Genomic DNA, 15,879 nt, shown 5'->3' on the forward strand with positions numbered 1-15,879 from the left:
TACTAGCAGTTTAGTGGAATTGCTTTTATTTGGGGGGGGGGGGGGGGGGGGGGCTTTTTTGACCCTTTGAAGACTGATATTAGCTTAGAAATCAACCTTAGTCTGCCACTGATTAAAATGCAGACTGATTTTACTTCCCAGAAATATAAAAGTCTTGTTATGAGGAAAACTATAAACACACAGCTTACATTTAAATGAAGGCTGTGAACTGAGTGTGTTGGCCGGTGTACTAGACACTTAGTCTTCTCCATTACGTCCCACATCTATAGCTTTAGGCCAACAAATAAATTTAAAATAATCAATGTGGCAAAGAAAGATCGGATCTGTAAAACATTTTAAGAGACAGCCTTCTTCCATTTTAAGCTTACTAAATATATCAAGGTAACAACTGAATTTTACATTATCCACTGAAGAACCCCAGTGTTATTTTTTTCTGATAAGAAATTAAATTACTGCTTTGCATTTGAAAGTACAGATAACTATAGTTATTAGGGCATTTTGTGTAGAACCAAGATCCCTACTATGTGTTCCTAAACTGGCTACAGTAGTAAAGTAACTTCACCTCTCTTCCCCAAATAGATAATTTTTTGAGATCTTACATTTTGCTTGACAGATTTACTCTGGGATAAAATGGCCCTGAATATGCTTTGCAAATTCAGTATCATATAGGAGAGCCTAATGAAATATTTTTAAAATCATTTTTCTAAATGTGGTTTCCCATTACAGTGTTAGACCTTGAGTCAGACACATTTAAGAAAGTAGCTTATTTTGGTGATTAACAATTCTTTTTTAGCATGAATATATTCATGGGTAAAGTGTAAATTTTATCAGCCTTTTTCAAGTCCCCTGGGGAAAAAAATCTACTCTTAAAACTTGAGATCCTGCTACATCAGGAATATTTTTAACCAAATTGTTCTATCTGAACATAGACAGTTAACAAAGGAAGCGTTCTAATTGTTCTTCCTGAAATTAGATCAGAGCCATCTCTCTCTGACATGCAAGCCACTTGGGGCAGCAGGATGCTTGCCAGCGGCCTAATGAATCTGACAGCTGTGTTTAAAGGCTGGTACTGAGGACCAGAAACACAAATATAGCTCAAAGAGTTGATGCACTGGAGGTAGAAAAGCGTTAGACCTATAAAGCTCCAAGAACCACACAATTCCATTGTCTCCCATCTTCCCAGTTTGGGTTGTAATGTTCAAATCTGCACAAATAATCCCTTAATTATTTGTACTTAATATACAGTACTGATTTGCATATCCCAAAAATCTCTATTACCCACTATTTATTGACAATTATAACAACAGGGACCTTATGTAGGGCTATGTGCCAGGCAGTGTTCTAAGTGCCTTGATGCTCTTCAAATAAAAATCAGAATTATCCATTCAAATTTCTGTAAGTTAGAGGGGGCCTTGTTAAGATACCTGTTTAGTAAAGACCTATACAGCCATGTAACTTGAATTTCAGTCAGATACAAAGGTGTTTTTTACTTGATCAAATAAAGATTATGCTAGCTAATTCTATAAAAAATAGAAATGTATTAAGCTTATAATACTAGACAAATAAACTGTGAACTGGTAATTTATTTGGTAAATAAAAAACCTACTTCAAATAAACCACTGAAATGGCAAGTAGTCATATCACTTAAGAGGGAATTTTTATGAGTAGACAAAACAGAAAGTGCTAATACTAGTTTTAAAAGACAAACGATGGAAGTGAAATGGAAAGACTCACGTTGCACATTTCCAGGTTAGCTGTATGTACTGAGGTCTAAAAAAAAAACCCTCCACTTTTAAAAAGTAAACATTTTTTTAATGCAAGGATAATTCACAGTAAATAGATTCTTTGCTATAGAATACTAAAATTGTTGGGTTTCCTTTGAAAAATTAATAAGACAAGAGTATGGGCATTACTAAATTATCTAGAAAGTTAGGCAGTGCTATTTGTATGTAACAGTTTCAATATTTTAAATTTGATTGTGATAATATCCATAGTAATTTGAAAATGGAATTCTACAGATGTTTTGTCACTCTAAAATGGATCACCTTCCCCACTGTGTGTTTTCAAATGTAAAATGTCTATTTACTTAGATTTTAAATAGTTCTAGAACTTAAGGCCACAGGCTGTTAGGAATTGTGTCCTCCAAAAATATGCTGAAGTCCTAACTCCCAGTACCTCAGAGTGTGACCTTATTTAGAAATATGGTCATTGCAGATGTAATTAGTTAAGATGAAGTCATACTGAAGTATGGTGAACCACTAATCAAATATAACTGGTGTCCTTATAAGAGGAAAATTTAGACACAGGGGGAAGAGGATGTGAACACACACGATGGACGGCCTTGTGATGACAGGGCAGACTGGAGCGGTCCCTCTAGGACACCACGGACTGCGGAGAACTGCTTGAAGCCTGAAGAGGTAAGGAAGAATTCTCCTCTGGAGACTTCAGAGAAAGCATGGGCCTGCCAACACCTTGGTTTCAGACTTCTAGCCTCTGGAACTTGGAGAAAATGAGTTTCTGTTGTTTTAAGCAACCCAGTTTTTGGTACGTCGTTACAGTAGCCCTCGGAAACTAACCGTCCCAGCCATCTGGTAAAATCTACCGTTCCAAAGGAGCATTCTTTTAAGTATAGCACAGCTCTGAAGTCAGCAAAACCTGGGTTCAAACACCCACACAAATCAAAAGCTACGTGACCATGGACTTCTTTGAGTTTACTTCTCTATTTGTAAAGAAGAAATAACAAATCCTAGCTAACGGTGTATTTCTGAAGATAAATTGTGTAGTCTGCGACACAGAGGTTGAAAGTCACACCCTCTCCTCTTTTCCAGTAATGAGATACATTTTAACCCGTGGTCAACAGACTATTTGACTAACATTTCAGAAAGTAATATGATGAACACAGAGGGCTGTAATTAAAATATTAAATAAATTTCATTTTAAAAAATAGTCCTAAATAAAGTCCTAATGGTTTTACTATTTAGAAATCTTTAAATCCTTATCCTGCGTATGACCACAGTGATACAAGATGTGAAGATCTGCAGAAACTTCTGAGATGTGAAGTGCTATCTTCTCTTAACTACAAGGCTCAAAGTAAGATCCAACACCAAAGGAAAGGTCAATTCTTAAATAAGCGTTATCCTGTTACACTTGCAAAGGTTGTTACTTATTTAATACAAGTCTTGTGATTTTACTATAGTCTTACTAATGTGTAAACTGACCCGAGCTCAGTAATAAACACAAGAGTCATGCCATTAAAAAAGATTGTTCAAATGCAAGAACATTTTATTTCATGTAATAATCACAACATAAGCAATAATAACTACTTTTGGTAAGATTAGTAGAAAGAGAAATATAACTCACAAGTATGATAAGCATGTTCCCTTGATGTGTGCATTAGGCAGTAATGGCCTAAGATTCATCTACCCAAAGACTCTGAAAAAGGTGATCCAAGGCCAACACCATGACATGCTGTAGATTAAACTTTACATAAATCTAAGTTCAGTGGATTTAATAGAAGACTTGGAAAGAAAGAAAACCTAGAATCGGGTTATATATTCTAATAAAGTAAAATGACTGCAAATTAACTACTGACACCACAGACAAAGGCTAGTCTCTAAACTCTCTGAATTCAATCAAGTGGTGAATAAAGACTAACACTGAATGTTTACTGTGTATAACTTTACATCTCATTTAACTCAAGTCATGGAATATTCTTAATATAGGAGTTTTATACACAAGAAAAAAGGTTTTGGCTACACATATAGTATATAAATGCCAAATTTCGGAAAGGAGATGCCAAAGCCACATCTAAAATGTAAACTGGCTAGTAATCACTGGCTCTGCTTTGAATGTATCAAATCATTTTAAAGTACAAGAGGTTTTAAAATCTTATTTAACTTGTGGGAAAAGGTGTTTTCAAAAAGAAATCTTACTGAATACCAATGCATCAGAAACCTGCTTCCAAAATAGCAAGTAATGCCCTGGCCAAGTAGCTCAGTTGGTTAGAGTGTCATCCCAGCACACCAAGGTTGCAGTTTGGATTCCTGGTCAGGGCACATACAAGAAGCAACCAATGAATGCATAAATAAGTGGAACAACAAACTAATGTTTCTCTCAAAAAAAAAAAATTTTTTTTAAACAGCAAATTATTAAGAAAGTTAACATTATGCCATGGTATAACTGTAAGAAAAAACAAATCCTGAACATAAAATCTAAGAAAATGAAGCTGCAGTGATTGCTTACAGCAAAAGAAGACAGCCCCATGTACGTATACTTGTAACCATGAGAACAGCAAGTTCAGTGTTTAACTGCAGCCCTACCCTAGAAGGGCAAGCCTGGTGGGGCTGTTCCTCTTTATGGTTTTCTGCCTCAATTTGCCTTTCCTAAAGTGAAGAGGAATCTCTGGTGAGCCTCTGTGATGTGTGTCTGACACTTTATTAGGTGGTGCAGACTAATCTTTAATTTAATAGACCTGTGTTTCATTCTTTGCTCAAATATTTACAAGTTATAAGACCTTGGGAAGTCACTTGTGACTTCTTTCTAACTACCTCACAGGATTGCTGTGAGGATTATGTTATGCAGGTAATGAAATCATTCTAGTTCCTGTCACATAATACATGTCCATTAAATATTAACTAATATCAATAAAAAAGCATACCCTACAGATTAGCTATTAAGGAATGCACTTAGAGGCGCAGTAATTTTGTTCAAAGACATACATCTGGCAAATGTTAAAAAGCCAGTTTTGAAAACCCAAAGGCAGCAAAACCTGTGTCCTTACAACAACCACCTCAATCTTGTCAGTCTTTCCCTTTGTTCCTCCTGCTTCTTCACCTGGTCTTTTACAGAAGAGAAACCTTATTTCATAGACGCAAGGAATTTAAATGCTGGAAATGAACTTAGAAATCATCAAGCCAAGGGGCAGGCAAGCTGCTTTCAACAGACAAATCCATTGAATAGTTCTTGCCTGGAACAGTGGGTCAAAAAGAGGCTACGATGAGAAGGATTTGAAGATGCTGAGAAGGGAAGGAAAAAAACAAGACAAAATAGTGACAGCTGCCCAAGGCAGGGCGAGTTGATAAGGGCGTGGGGCAGGGGGTGGTTTTCAACACAGGTCAGCCAACTTCTACAAATGTGCCATTGCTCCGCAAGTGTAATATGCTCACTAAACTCATCTAATTCTCAGGGCTCAGAGTTACAAGTTCACTCTCCATATATTGAGCTCAGTGCATAAGCACTCTCTCAGCTTCCTTCATTACAGGTCATCCAACTACCCGACATTTCTCATACGATATAAAGTTAGCCCATTAGCGCGATCACACCCCATGACATACTATATGCATTTTACAAATTAGAGTATTTGCTCTATACCTTGATTAGAACAAGACAGTGTAACTGCAAGTGTATATATAGGATGAAAAGAATCGCATGAAAGAGGAGAGAGTTAAGTAGAGAAGAAAATGTCTGAGCAAAGTTTGTGCCGAAATACAATACTGATTTGCATTGCTGTTTGATATGCAACCCACATCTCAGTAATCCCACTGATAACGCTACTTCTAGTCTCTGATAAAGTTAATGCTTACAGTTTTGTCTCAAATGGGCTTTCTACATAACCAACGCATTTTATTACATGATATCAAGTAAATTTTTATTTGAGGTATCCTAAACAAAGTTTCACTTGAGTCAAAATTACTTTCTACAAAAACTATCTCATATGCTTCCTCCCATCCTTGTCTGCTATAGTTCATTTTTAAATTAATGCTTGAGTTTAAAACATCTGTGATAACGGACTTCTCTAGTTTTTTTATTCGTCCTCTAACACCAGCTGCCACAATTAAGTACCTACTTTCTTGAAATACTAAAGATAATTGTGTATCACTCAAGTATTTTACTTTTCAAAATATTTTAAGAATCTCAAGTATTTGGTACATTAAATATTTATGTATTTTAAGTGGGGGTACGTGGGGGTTTATTGTGTGTGTGTGTAAATATGTATTGCCCCAGGAGATTCTGCACTGGTATGTTTGTGGTGTCCCCCCAAACCCCCAAACTTTCAGCGCTCCACCAGTGATTCTATTATTCATTTCTTGCCTGAAAACCACAGAAGTAGTGTATTTCAAACTGCTTCCAATATGCATGCCACTATTTAAAGTATGCCCCCAAAAGAAAACAATCTGGGCCATTAATTTTAAATTCTAATTCCAGAAAGTTTTGTTGGATCAAAGTACCTTGCTTTTAAATTTCCTATTATAATCTAGAGTAACCTGATTTTTTTCTTCAAAAGTAAAAAATAACTATCAACTTAAGTTATAGTTTAAAAGATGTTATATAAAAACCACAGAATCAATTAAAACATTTATAATTCTCTGCCACACTACAGTATTTATGATTACTCATGTCATTTTTATTTTGCTTATCTTAAAAATATAAAGATACTGCTCTCCTCTTCTATATTATGCAAAATATTTAAAAAGAAAAATGTTAGTTTTTTTCTTTGAAAGAGTTAAAAGCCCTTAAAACATGTTATTAATATAGCACCCAATAAAGTAATAATGAAGAAGGCACATAAGGTATAATAAAATTTAATTGAATATTAAAATTTTCTTTTTCATTAAAGGTTGTGCCCATCTGAAATACATGCATAAAGTTCAGTAATGAATACTGCATTTCTTTGATTCTAAGATACTTTTTATGTTTTAACATTTCTGAATTGGGTCTTATAATCAGTGACATGTTATATTGGAAGCATTTATTTTATTCCGAATGGTGCTTCTTACAATCAATGAAAAATGGCACCTTAGACCTGATGAACTGTTTATAAAAAATGCTTTTTCCAATTAAAAGAGCAACTTTTTCTTCTAAATGTAACACAATTGCCCCACACTCCAAACAACCCTAAATGTAGAGCTCCATAAACTATAATCTTTGATACGAGTGAAAAATGGCCAATAAATTTAATGAAGCAACTAAATTATCAGGACAAAAGAAATGACTCTAGTAAGAATATAATAACTTAAATAAGTAACAAATTTCACCAATGAATTATTATATAATTTCCAGAGGTTTAAGCAAGTAATTTTATACTATGCGATCTTCCTATTTTCTAAGTATTTGTCTGCCCTATGTGTAGACATAAAAATTAGAATAAAGGTGCATTCCACCTATAATATGCTGCAGATAAAGACTACTTTGCTGTAAAATAAGTTTCTACCTACCATACAAAAGATCAAAGTACAGTATATACACTTATGCTAAGGACAGAGCCAATGTTTAATGAAATGTTTAAAGACATAAAAACTATTTAAATATTAATGTCTATTAATACTGCAGGCTACTGATACTGCAGAAAGTCCTATCATACTCTCTCTAACAATCACAAATCAACATTATGGTGTACAATGCCGATATTGCCTGTAGCACTTTAATCATTTCATTAAAGTAAAGTGGTAGGTTACTCCTTGTAAATTTCTAGTTGCCAGCATTCTAGTGACAGCACTGTGACCAAAAGCATCAAAAGTGTGATAGGTCCTATGTCAAACTTATCAAAGACAATTAACTCTTCTGTGCATCATTTTTTAAAAAATTGAACATAAATATCAATTTTGAAAATTCAGTACGAAAATGATTAGTATCCTTTCACTTAAATATTCAACAAAACAAGATCACTGTGAGAATAAGTACACAAATTTTTTTTCAGCTACGTTAAGAGCGTCACACATTTCAAGATAGGTTTCTAGATTCTGTACTGACAAATGACGAGGAAACTTGCACCACCACAATCTTCCAGCCAGTGTAATACCTGCACATGTCTTGTTTTTAAGTTTGCACATGAAGGCCCAACAGCAATTTGAAAAGTCTGGGATTAGAAGCCAGTGAAAAGTCTCACATTCTTTCCTATTACCTATTCTAAGTGCATGTCATTTAATATTAATAATGGTAAATGCAACTAAAGGAGTCTGAGAGACACTCCAGTCAATGTAATTTCCTTGAAGACAAAGCAAATCTTTCCCAAACATTAAAATTTTGTGCCTTTGTCACAGTTTTCCCTGTTGGAAACCAATTCAAATTATTAAACTGAACTGAGTTACCTTAAAAATAAACACCAAATTCCCCCCCTCAACCACTTTTCCAAATGACAAAATAAAGAATGTACTATTTCTATTTCAGAATCTGTAAGAAGAAAAGACTTTCTTTTTGTCCAGGAACCGTAAAGACCTATAGCTCTCTAGGTCATCAAACACAGTTAGCAAAAACATCCAATTTTAAATAGCTGGTATGATCTTATCATGGGGCTGGGGTTATTTTTGACAAACCTGACTTAAGACTTCTACTTAAATAGAGCAAATGATGAATTGTTGGGAATGCACAGGAAACTAGGACCAAATGAAAGTTATCATTAGAAATGAAAAAACACCAATTGTTTTATACATATGTGTATACATACGTAAAACCCAAAGGAGACACAAACAATAAATGAATGAAAACGAAAACAAAAATAAATAACAGAAACCAAGACCAAATTTTTCTGCTACTCAGTTTACCTTGGAGATTAATCTGAACAGTGTTACCCAGAGCCTGCAGAACACAGGACAGACACTTTGTTCCTGGTATACAAAGTAATGTTTTTAAATCCATCAACAACACTCTATATTTTGTGCCATTAAGATACTCACGTCAAGCAAGTGGCCAGGAAGTACTTTAGTACTAGCACTATCTATGCAGAATAGTAAATATAATGTGAAACAACACAATGCAAGCAAGCATTTATATGAAATGTGGGCCCATGCTAAATCTGGCTTCATGATTAATTACTTATTTTTTAAATTAGCAAACCGCCAATGTATTTCTTTATAGTATTTATTTTCCCCTTCATAAAGGCTAAGAGCTGTAACTATGAGCAATGTCAAATTTATCTAATTCTATTCAGTTTTTAAAAAGTATTTTATTATCTAAACTATCAACATCTATATTTCTCTGTATGTGCATGAATATAGACATACAGAGAAACAAAATAACCTATGACTCACACAATAAATATACACAGATTTTATATACAAACTAATGAGACTGCATGATTTTTATATTAAAGTACATGCTTTTCCACCACAGTTCTTCATTGTTATTAGGAGTAAGAGAAACCTTTTGCAACTAAGCACATGCAGCTAACGATTCAGGGTTTTAAGAATTTGTAGGTTAAAAAAATACAATTCCTAGAACACTGTTATCAAACAAATAAGTTTTATTGGCATCTAAAAACAAAATTCACCCAACATTGAAACGTACTTTAATATTTATGTTGTTGTTTTCTTTTTACTCACTGCAGTATGAGGAACAAATCACAAACACTTACTTTGGAGAAACAGAGACCATAGTGTATGTAGATTTTACAAAATCACTTTTTAAAATCTCTGTATTGTGCTCCTCAAATACCTAGAGCCAGTCTTTGCAGAAAATATCACAGCTTTGTCTATTACCTTAAAATTCTGCAGCAGCCTAAAGATATGGATAAGATATACCACGGCTTGCTATTCTGAAATATACCTATTACCATATCCAACCTAATAGTAGTATCTAAAAAATCCTTTCTTCCATAGGAAGTCTCTGACAAGCTGTTATTCATTTCCTTGAAGTTAAAAGAATCTGGGGGCAACATTTATATTTATCAGAAAAATAAAAAATGTTTACCTATCATGTTCATATTAAGAACAATGTCTATACAAGTCAGTTGTACAATTATTTTAAGAGAAAAGTGAACATGAACATCAGATTAACTTAATTCTGGCAGACAAAAGTGAACAACTATGGTCCAGTCAGCCATTAATCTATTACAGAGAGATGACAACTTTACAAAAGGTATCTTTTTACCTACTGAGTGATGATTATGTCCCCTCAGTTTCTGTGTTTTCTACCACTGGTTCACTTTCTACATCAGCAACTGTGTCACTCTTCTCCTTGTTTATTTCATTTGAAGATGTCAGTTTTTCATAAAGTTCAGGTTCATTCTGTACTGGTAAAGGTGGTGGTTGAGCATGTCTCTCAGCATTTTCACCATTAACCTGAGGCACATTATCACCTTTTCGTTGAGAAGTGGCCCCTTCAAAGAAATCAAAAACCCGAGCATGGGGAGGGGGGACCCAGGTGTTTTGAATTCTATCTCGTCCAAGACGATTTCCATTCATTTCTCTGCAGAAATCAAAATCTCTGTCATCCCTATCCCTCTGCCTCTCCCAGTGTCTTCTGCGGTCATCAAAATCTCTGTGAACTTCTTGAAATCCTCTGTTCCAAGGACCACTTCTGGGATCAAATCGATAGCTTCCAGACCGAAATCTCCCTCTTTCTTCATGTAAGCCTTTCGGACCAGCAAAGACAGGTAGAACCCGATGCTCTCTCTCATCAAAATCTCTATGCCCCCACGGCTTCTCTGGAGTAAAGCCAAAGTGGTCTCTTCGACCAAGGTGATCCATGCCTGGCCTCACAAGATTCTCTCTAATATCTACAGGAGGTCTTACAAAATGATCCCTGCCATCTAATGGAGGCCTTCCAGGACCATCTCTGGGATCTACAGGCCGCCCAATCACATCCCTAACATCCACTGGGGGAGGCCTACTCATGCTTTCCCTGGTTTCTATAGGAGGAAACCTGTAATCTCTATCGCCTTCCTGTTGAATGTTATCATTTCCAAGCGGTATCCTTTTTTCTGGATTAGCAATATTGTCTATACTTTGCCTTCCAGGAATTAGAAAAGGTCTTTCTGGCTGACTAAAAATATCTCCTGGAGGAAAAGGACCACGGGGCGGTGGATGAAGAGCTGAATCAAGCATCGATGGGGGAGGGAGTCCTCGTTGGGGTGGAATTCCAGGCTGTAGCAAAGGAAATCTTGGTCCAGGTGCCTGCGGTATTAGTCCTGGACGAAGGTCTAACATTGGCATTACAGGCATCCTTTGATTAGAGAGATGTAAAGGGGGTAAATTTTGAGGCCCACCGGGTGGCTGTGTTCCCAAAGGTCCAGATGTATTTAGAACATTGGGTGGCTGTACTCCTATAAGTCCAGAATTGTTAGGGAGACTGGGGGGTAGTACTCCCATAAGTCCAGAATTACTCGAAACACCGGATGGTTGTATTCCCAAAATTCCAGAGTTATTTAGAATATTTGGTGGCTGGGCTCCAATAATCCCAGAACCACTGGAAACGTTAGATGGCCGGACTCCAAGCATTTCAGAATTACTTGGTGCACTTGGTCTTTGAACTCCAAGAATTCCAGAATTGTTTGTCACATTTGGCGGCTGTCCTCCTAACATTGCAGAGCCGCTTGGAATATCATTTGGAATCACTAAAATGGAAAGGGGAGAAAAAACAAAAAACAAAAATTATTCTGGTATAAAAAGAAAACTAATGCTATAATTTCCAGCAGTTAGCTTAGAGTTAATCAGCTAAATTCAAAGTATACTAAATACTAAGTAAGAATTATAGCTAAGATTAATATCAGTTATAGTAAAATTTAAATATTAAACATGATCTTTAAGTTAACAAAAATGCCAGGTTTTATACTTATTTGCCACCTTTAAACCATAATTCTTTATATATATGCTAACCGTGGTGCCAAAAAAAAAAAGGACTTGCTTTCAAACACCATATTTATTTGTAGACCTGGCTAAATAATACCTGTCATAAGTACGTTATTTATACTTAGTATGTGTTCATTTTTATCGTTTTGTAGGTATTCATATTTTGTGCAGTCTTATTTTGATAACACATTAAATCAGTCCCATTAAGCAAAAGAAAAAAATAAGTAGAGGGAATGAGGTCTCAATGGAAAGGCATCAAAATCTATACTATCCTGAACAGAATAACAAATTTGTTTTTAATATAAATTTCAAAGGACAGTGATCTTTTTGAAAACTGCATTTCAATATTTGTGCATTAAACTGGTTACAAATGCATGGCACCTCGGAATTAAACACCACTATACAGAAGCAGTATTTATGATTTAATTATGTGTTTCTGGGGATTTTCATTTTAGTTTTTACCTGATCTGGTGTTTTCACCAGAAGAGATCTGGTGATCTATAAGATGAGGTACTTTTTCTTCAGGCTCTGCTTGTTTAGGGGGAGGATTAAAAACAGTTCCAGCTGGCAGAGTGGAAGGAGCAAGACTGCTGGCAACAGAACCACCTGGTAAAACAAGGCTACCAAATCCAACCTCTTTCACAGTTTCTGGAGTCATGGATAATGGCGGCTGCACCAAAGCTGTTTAAAGAGTGAGAGACTGTATTTCAGACTTAATTATCTCATCATTCATGTGCTAAGTTAAAATATTAACCATGAATAACAATGGCCTTGCCAAACTTTTAAATGACTCCCTATCCTCTCTCCCCAATTGTTTGGTATGATTGCTCAATTAACAACATACTGTAGGTCCTCACTTAAGGTTGTCGGTAGGTTCTGTGACTTTAAAATGGTGTAACTAACCATTGGCTAGTTGATATAAACAAGTGTTAAGTTCCTAAGGATCTCATAAACATTGTTACCAAACAACATTGAGTGAAACAAAGTTACTTGAGGACCTTCCTATAGGAATTTTCTTCTGGTCCCTCTATTTCATTTATAATAAAAACTACATTCTTTCATAGCACCCCTGTATTACCTAGCACAGTGGCCGGCAAACTGCGGCTCGCGAGCCACGTGTGGCTCTTTGGCCCCTTGAGTGTGGCTCTTCCTAAGCCTTAGGAGTACCCTAATTAAGTTAATAACAATGTACCTACCTATATAGTTTAAGTTTAAAAAAATCTGGCTCTCAAAAGAAATTTCAATAGTTGTATTTTTGATATTTGGCTCTGTTGACTAATGAGTTTGCCGACCACTGACCTAGCACATTGTGTAATAACTGAGGCTTAAAATGACAAATGAGTCACCATAAAGATTAAAATGTTATTTTTTAATTTAAAAAATTTTTAGAAATATTTGCACAAAAATGTTTAGTAAAATAAGGACCAGTAATTTAAGAAAATCTCAGCAATACAAAAAAAAATTCATAATTTTCCAAGGAAGCTAGCACATGTATCTCTGAATATATAGAAATGATTAGTGCAGACTGGCAAATATGTATAAGAATGAATATCCACCCAATCGCCCTGAAATTAGAATGGGCTGGGGTTCTTATATTCACAACTTTTTGTAAAATGAGGTTAGGAGCTCATCAGATGGGAGGAGATAAAGTGGACTGCAAATAAAAAAGGTATAAACATTCCATTTAAAAGGATGTGTAGAAAACCCCTTAAATGTTTATATTATTTATATGTTAAAAAACAAATTAAAGGAATATAAAACCACAATCAAGCAATTAGAATTTTCAGCCCAATTTTTATCACAATACTATTAAATCATTTACTTGGGGATTTTAGGAACTGTGTTATCCTCATATTTAGCTCTAAATTATCTGGACAAACTGTTAGCACATAAGAAAGCTATAAAACCACCTGGGCTCACAAATGCAAATTTTAAGAATTAAATGAGATCGAGTGAGTAAATAGGAGAGTATCTGGAACACAATGGTATTTCCTTTTCTCCCTAAGTCTCTATGAATAGTGAATTCAGATATGGCTTCTGAGTGGGAGCAGGGTGGAATGGGTCAATGGGAGAAAAGGCGGGACATCTGTAATACTTTTAACAATAAAGATAAATTTAAAAAAAATTTTTTCCAGCCTGGCAAGTGTAGCTCAGTGGTTGATCATCAACCCATGAACAAAGAGGTCAAAAGTTCGATTCCCAGTCAAGGCACATGCCTGGATTTCAGGCTTGAACCCCAGTTTCTCTATCCCTCTTCCTTCCTCACTTAAAAAACCCCACAAAAAACAAACAAACAAAAAAACCAATAAAAATATTTACATTATTTTTTAAAAACTTATCAGGAAGACTAAACAATTCTTCCTACTTAACCAACCAACAATAACAAAAAAAGAAGAATCCTAATACGGTCTAAACACTAAAAGAGAGTTAAGAATTTAAAAAAAGAAGAGAAATAGATATTATCAAAAGGGGAGCTCTCTACCATATACACTCTCTTTACAATAAAGTCCACCAGGCCATCATTGGCGGAAACTAAGAAGCTCTCAGAAACATCTCAAAAGATCCAGAGGCAATATCAAAGGTCTTTCATTGTCAGAAATGGAGCAGTCTGCCCAAGGGGGATTCAGTGGTTGAGCATCAACCTATGAACCAAGAGGTCATGGTTCGATTCCTGGTCAGGGCACATGCTCAGATTGCAGGCTTGATCCCTGATAGGGGGTGTGCAGGAGGCAGCCAATCAGTGATTCTCATCATTGATGTTTCAATCACTTTCTTCCCCCCACCCCCTTCCACTCTAAAATCAATAAAAATATATTTTTGTAAAAAGAAAATGGAACGAAAATGCAAAGAGGAAAGTGAATGCAACTGCTTGGAAGCAAACATCCATAATCCATAAACACTTAAGAAAATGAGGAGAAAGTAGTGGGAGGGAAAGGGAGAGAAAGAGGAGGAGAAATAAGAGAAATCCTCTCCAGCTTCAACCATTGGATAGGAATTAATATAGAACTAACTCATTACTCTGAAAAAAAGGCATTTACAGGAAATAATTTAGCATCTGCATGTACAACTGTATGTCAAGGTAAACTAGATACACTTAGATGATAAGAGGAAGTTTTTCTTTATAGAAAAATTCTAGTTAAGCAATATGCAAAGAATTATAAAATTCGAAAGATCACCACTTTGAAATGAATGAAAATTAGATTTAAGTAATAGTGATCAATGGATGGAAACCATAGGATACAAATTTGAGGGAAACGTTTTTAATCACCAGGCATCTTAACATCATTTAAAGTGGGAAAAGAAGGCACTGCATGGCTCCTGAGGTGAGGCACCACACCTTTAAGGATTCTCACCAAAAAAGAAGCAAGCCTTTGGTGCTAAAAACTTCCTATTCATAGGAAATTCAAGGAGATAGAGGGATAAATTCAATACCATAAACAAAAAAAACCCAAATACATCATTTGGAATTTTGCATAGGGAAGATAACTGTTTCTTTAATCAATCAAATGTATTAAGAATTTAAAAAGAGCCCAGCTGGTGTGGCTCAGTGGTTGAGCATCAACCCATGACCAAGAGATCACCAGTTTGATTCCCGGTCAGGGCACAAACCCAGGTTTTGGGCTCAACCCCCAGTAAGGGGTGTGCAGGAGACAGCCAATTGATGTTCCTCTCTCACATTGATGTTTCTATCTCTCTATCCCTCTCCCTTCCTCTCTCTAAAATCAATAAAAACATATTTTTTTAAAAAAGAATTGAAAAAGAAAGGGAGGTTTGGGCAGTACTTCTCTAGATTAAGGTATTTAATACATACACACACAGAAATAAGATGTAGAGACCCTTCTTTGAATTTTGACTAAAATAAACCAATTATAAAAAGACATTTTGAGACAAGAAAGCCAATCTGAACATGGACTGACATATGATATTGTTAAATTTTTTAGAAATCATTTAACAACAACAAAAAAATGTGTTTCTAAAAACTTTCATAATAAAAAAGAACAATACTTCAAAAGAATGAGAAACAACACATTAACACTCCATGAATTAAGAAAATCCTAAAACAGAAAACTCACATGTTGGTACTACTGGTGGAATAGTAGGCGGTGGTACAACAGGTGGTGGAACTGGAGGTGGCATAAAACCTACATGGGAAAAAAAGACCCAAAATAAAATAGCATAAGAAAAGTTACTTCTTTTAAAGCAAAGATTTCAATAGCTAAAAATCAAATTCTACATCCTTAAAAAAAGCCTTTTATTACTACAATCTCATATTTGTGAATGTACTTTCCATTTTAAAAATTATTTTTATATATAC

At 35.3% G+C, this 15,879-nt stretch overlaps 1 protein-coding gene across 8 annotated transcripts in view; it reads right to left on the reverse strand.

The window, feature by feature from the left end:
* SCAF8 (SR-related CTD associated factor 8) overlaps positions 1-15,879 on the reverse strand; it is a 110,588-nt gene that overhangs the window by 37,214 nt on the left and 57,495 nt on the right. For 5 of the 8 annotated variants that reach the window (XM_070417428.1, XM_070417427.1, XM_070417425.1 and 2 more), the window contains 3 exons: positions 15,638-15,706; positions 12,027-12,245; positions 9,221-11,329 (listed from right to left, as the gene is read on the reverse strand). In XM_070417428.1, coding sequence (XP_070273529.1) covers positions 9,879-11,329; positions 12,027-12,245; positions 15,638-15,706 — 1,739 coding nt within the window. In that variant the 3' untranslated portion in view covers positions 9,221-9,878. Of the gene's footprint in view, positions 1-9,220; positions 11,330-12,026; positions 12,246-15,637; positions 15,707-15,879 lie in introns of those variants that run through there. The other 3 variants (XM_070417420.1, XM_070417421.1, XM_070417424.1) reach the window with 2 other exon arrangements.

This window comes from Myotis yumanensis, unplaced genomic scaffold, assembly GCF_028538775.1.
Source record: "Myotis yumanensis isolate MYYU_CA2020_CCGP unplaced genomic scaffold, mMyoYum1.0.hap1 SCAF_6, whole genome shotgun sequence".
NCBI lineage: Eukaryota > Metazoa > Chordata > Mammalia > Chiroptera > Vespertilionidae > Myotis > Myotis yumanensis.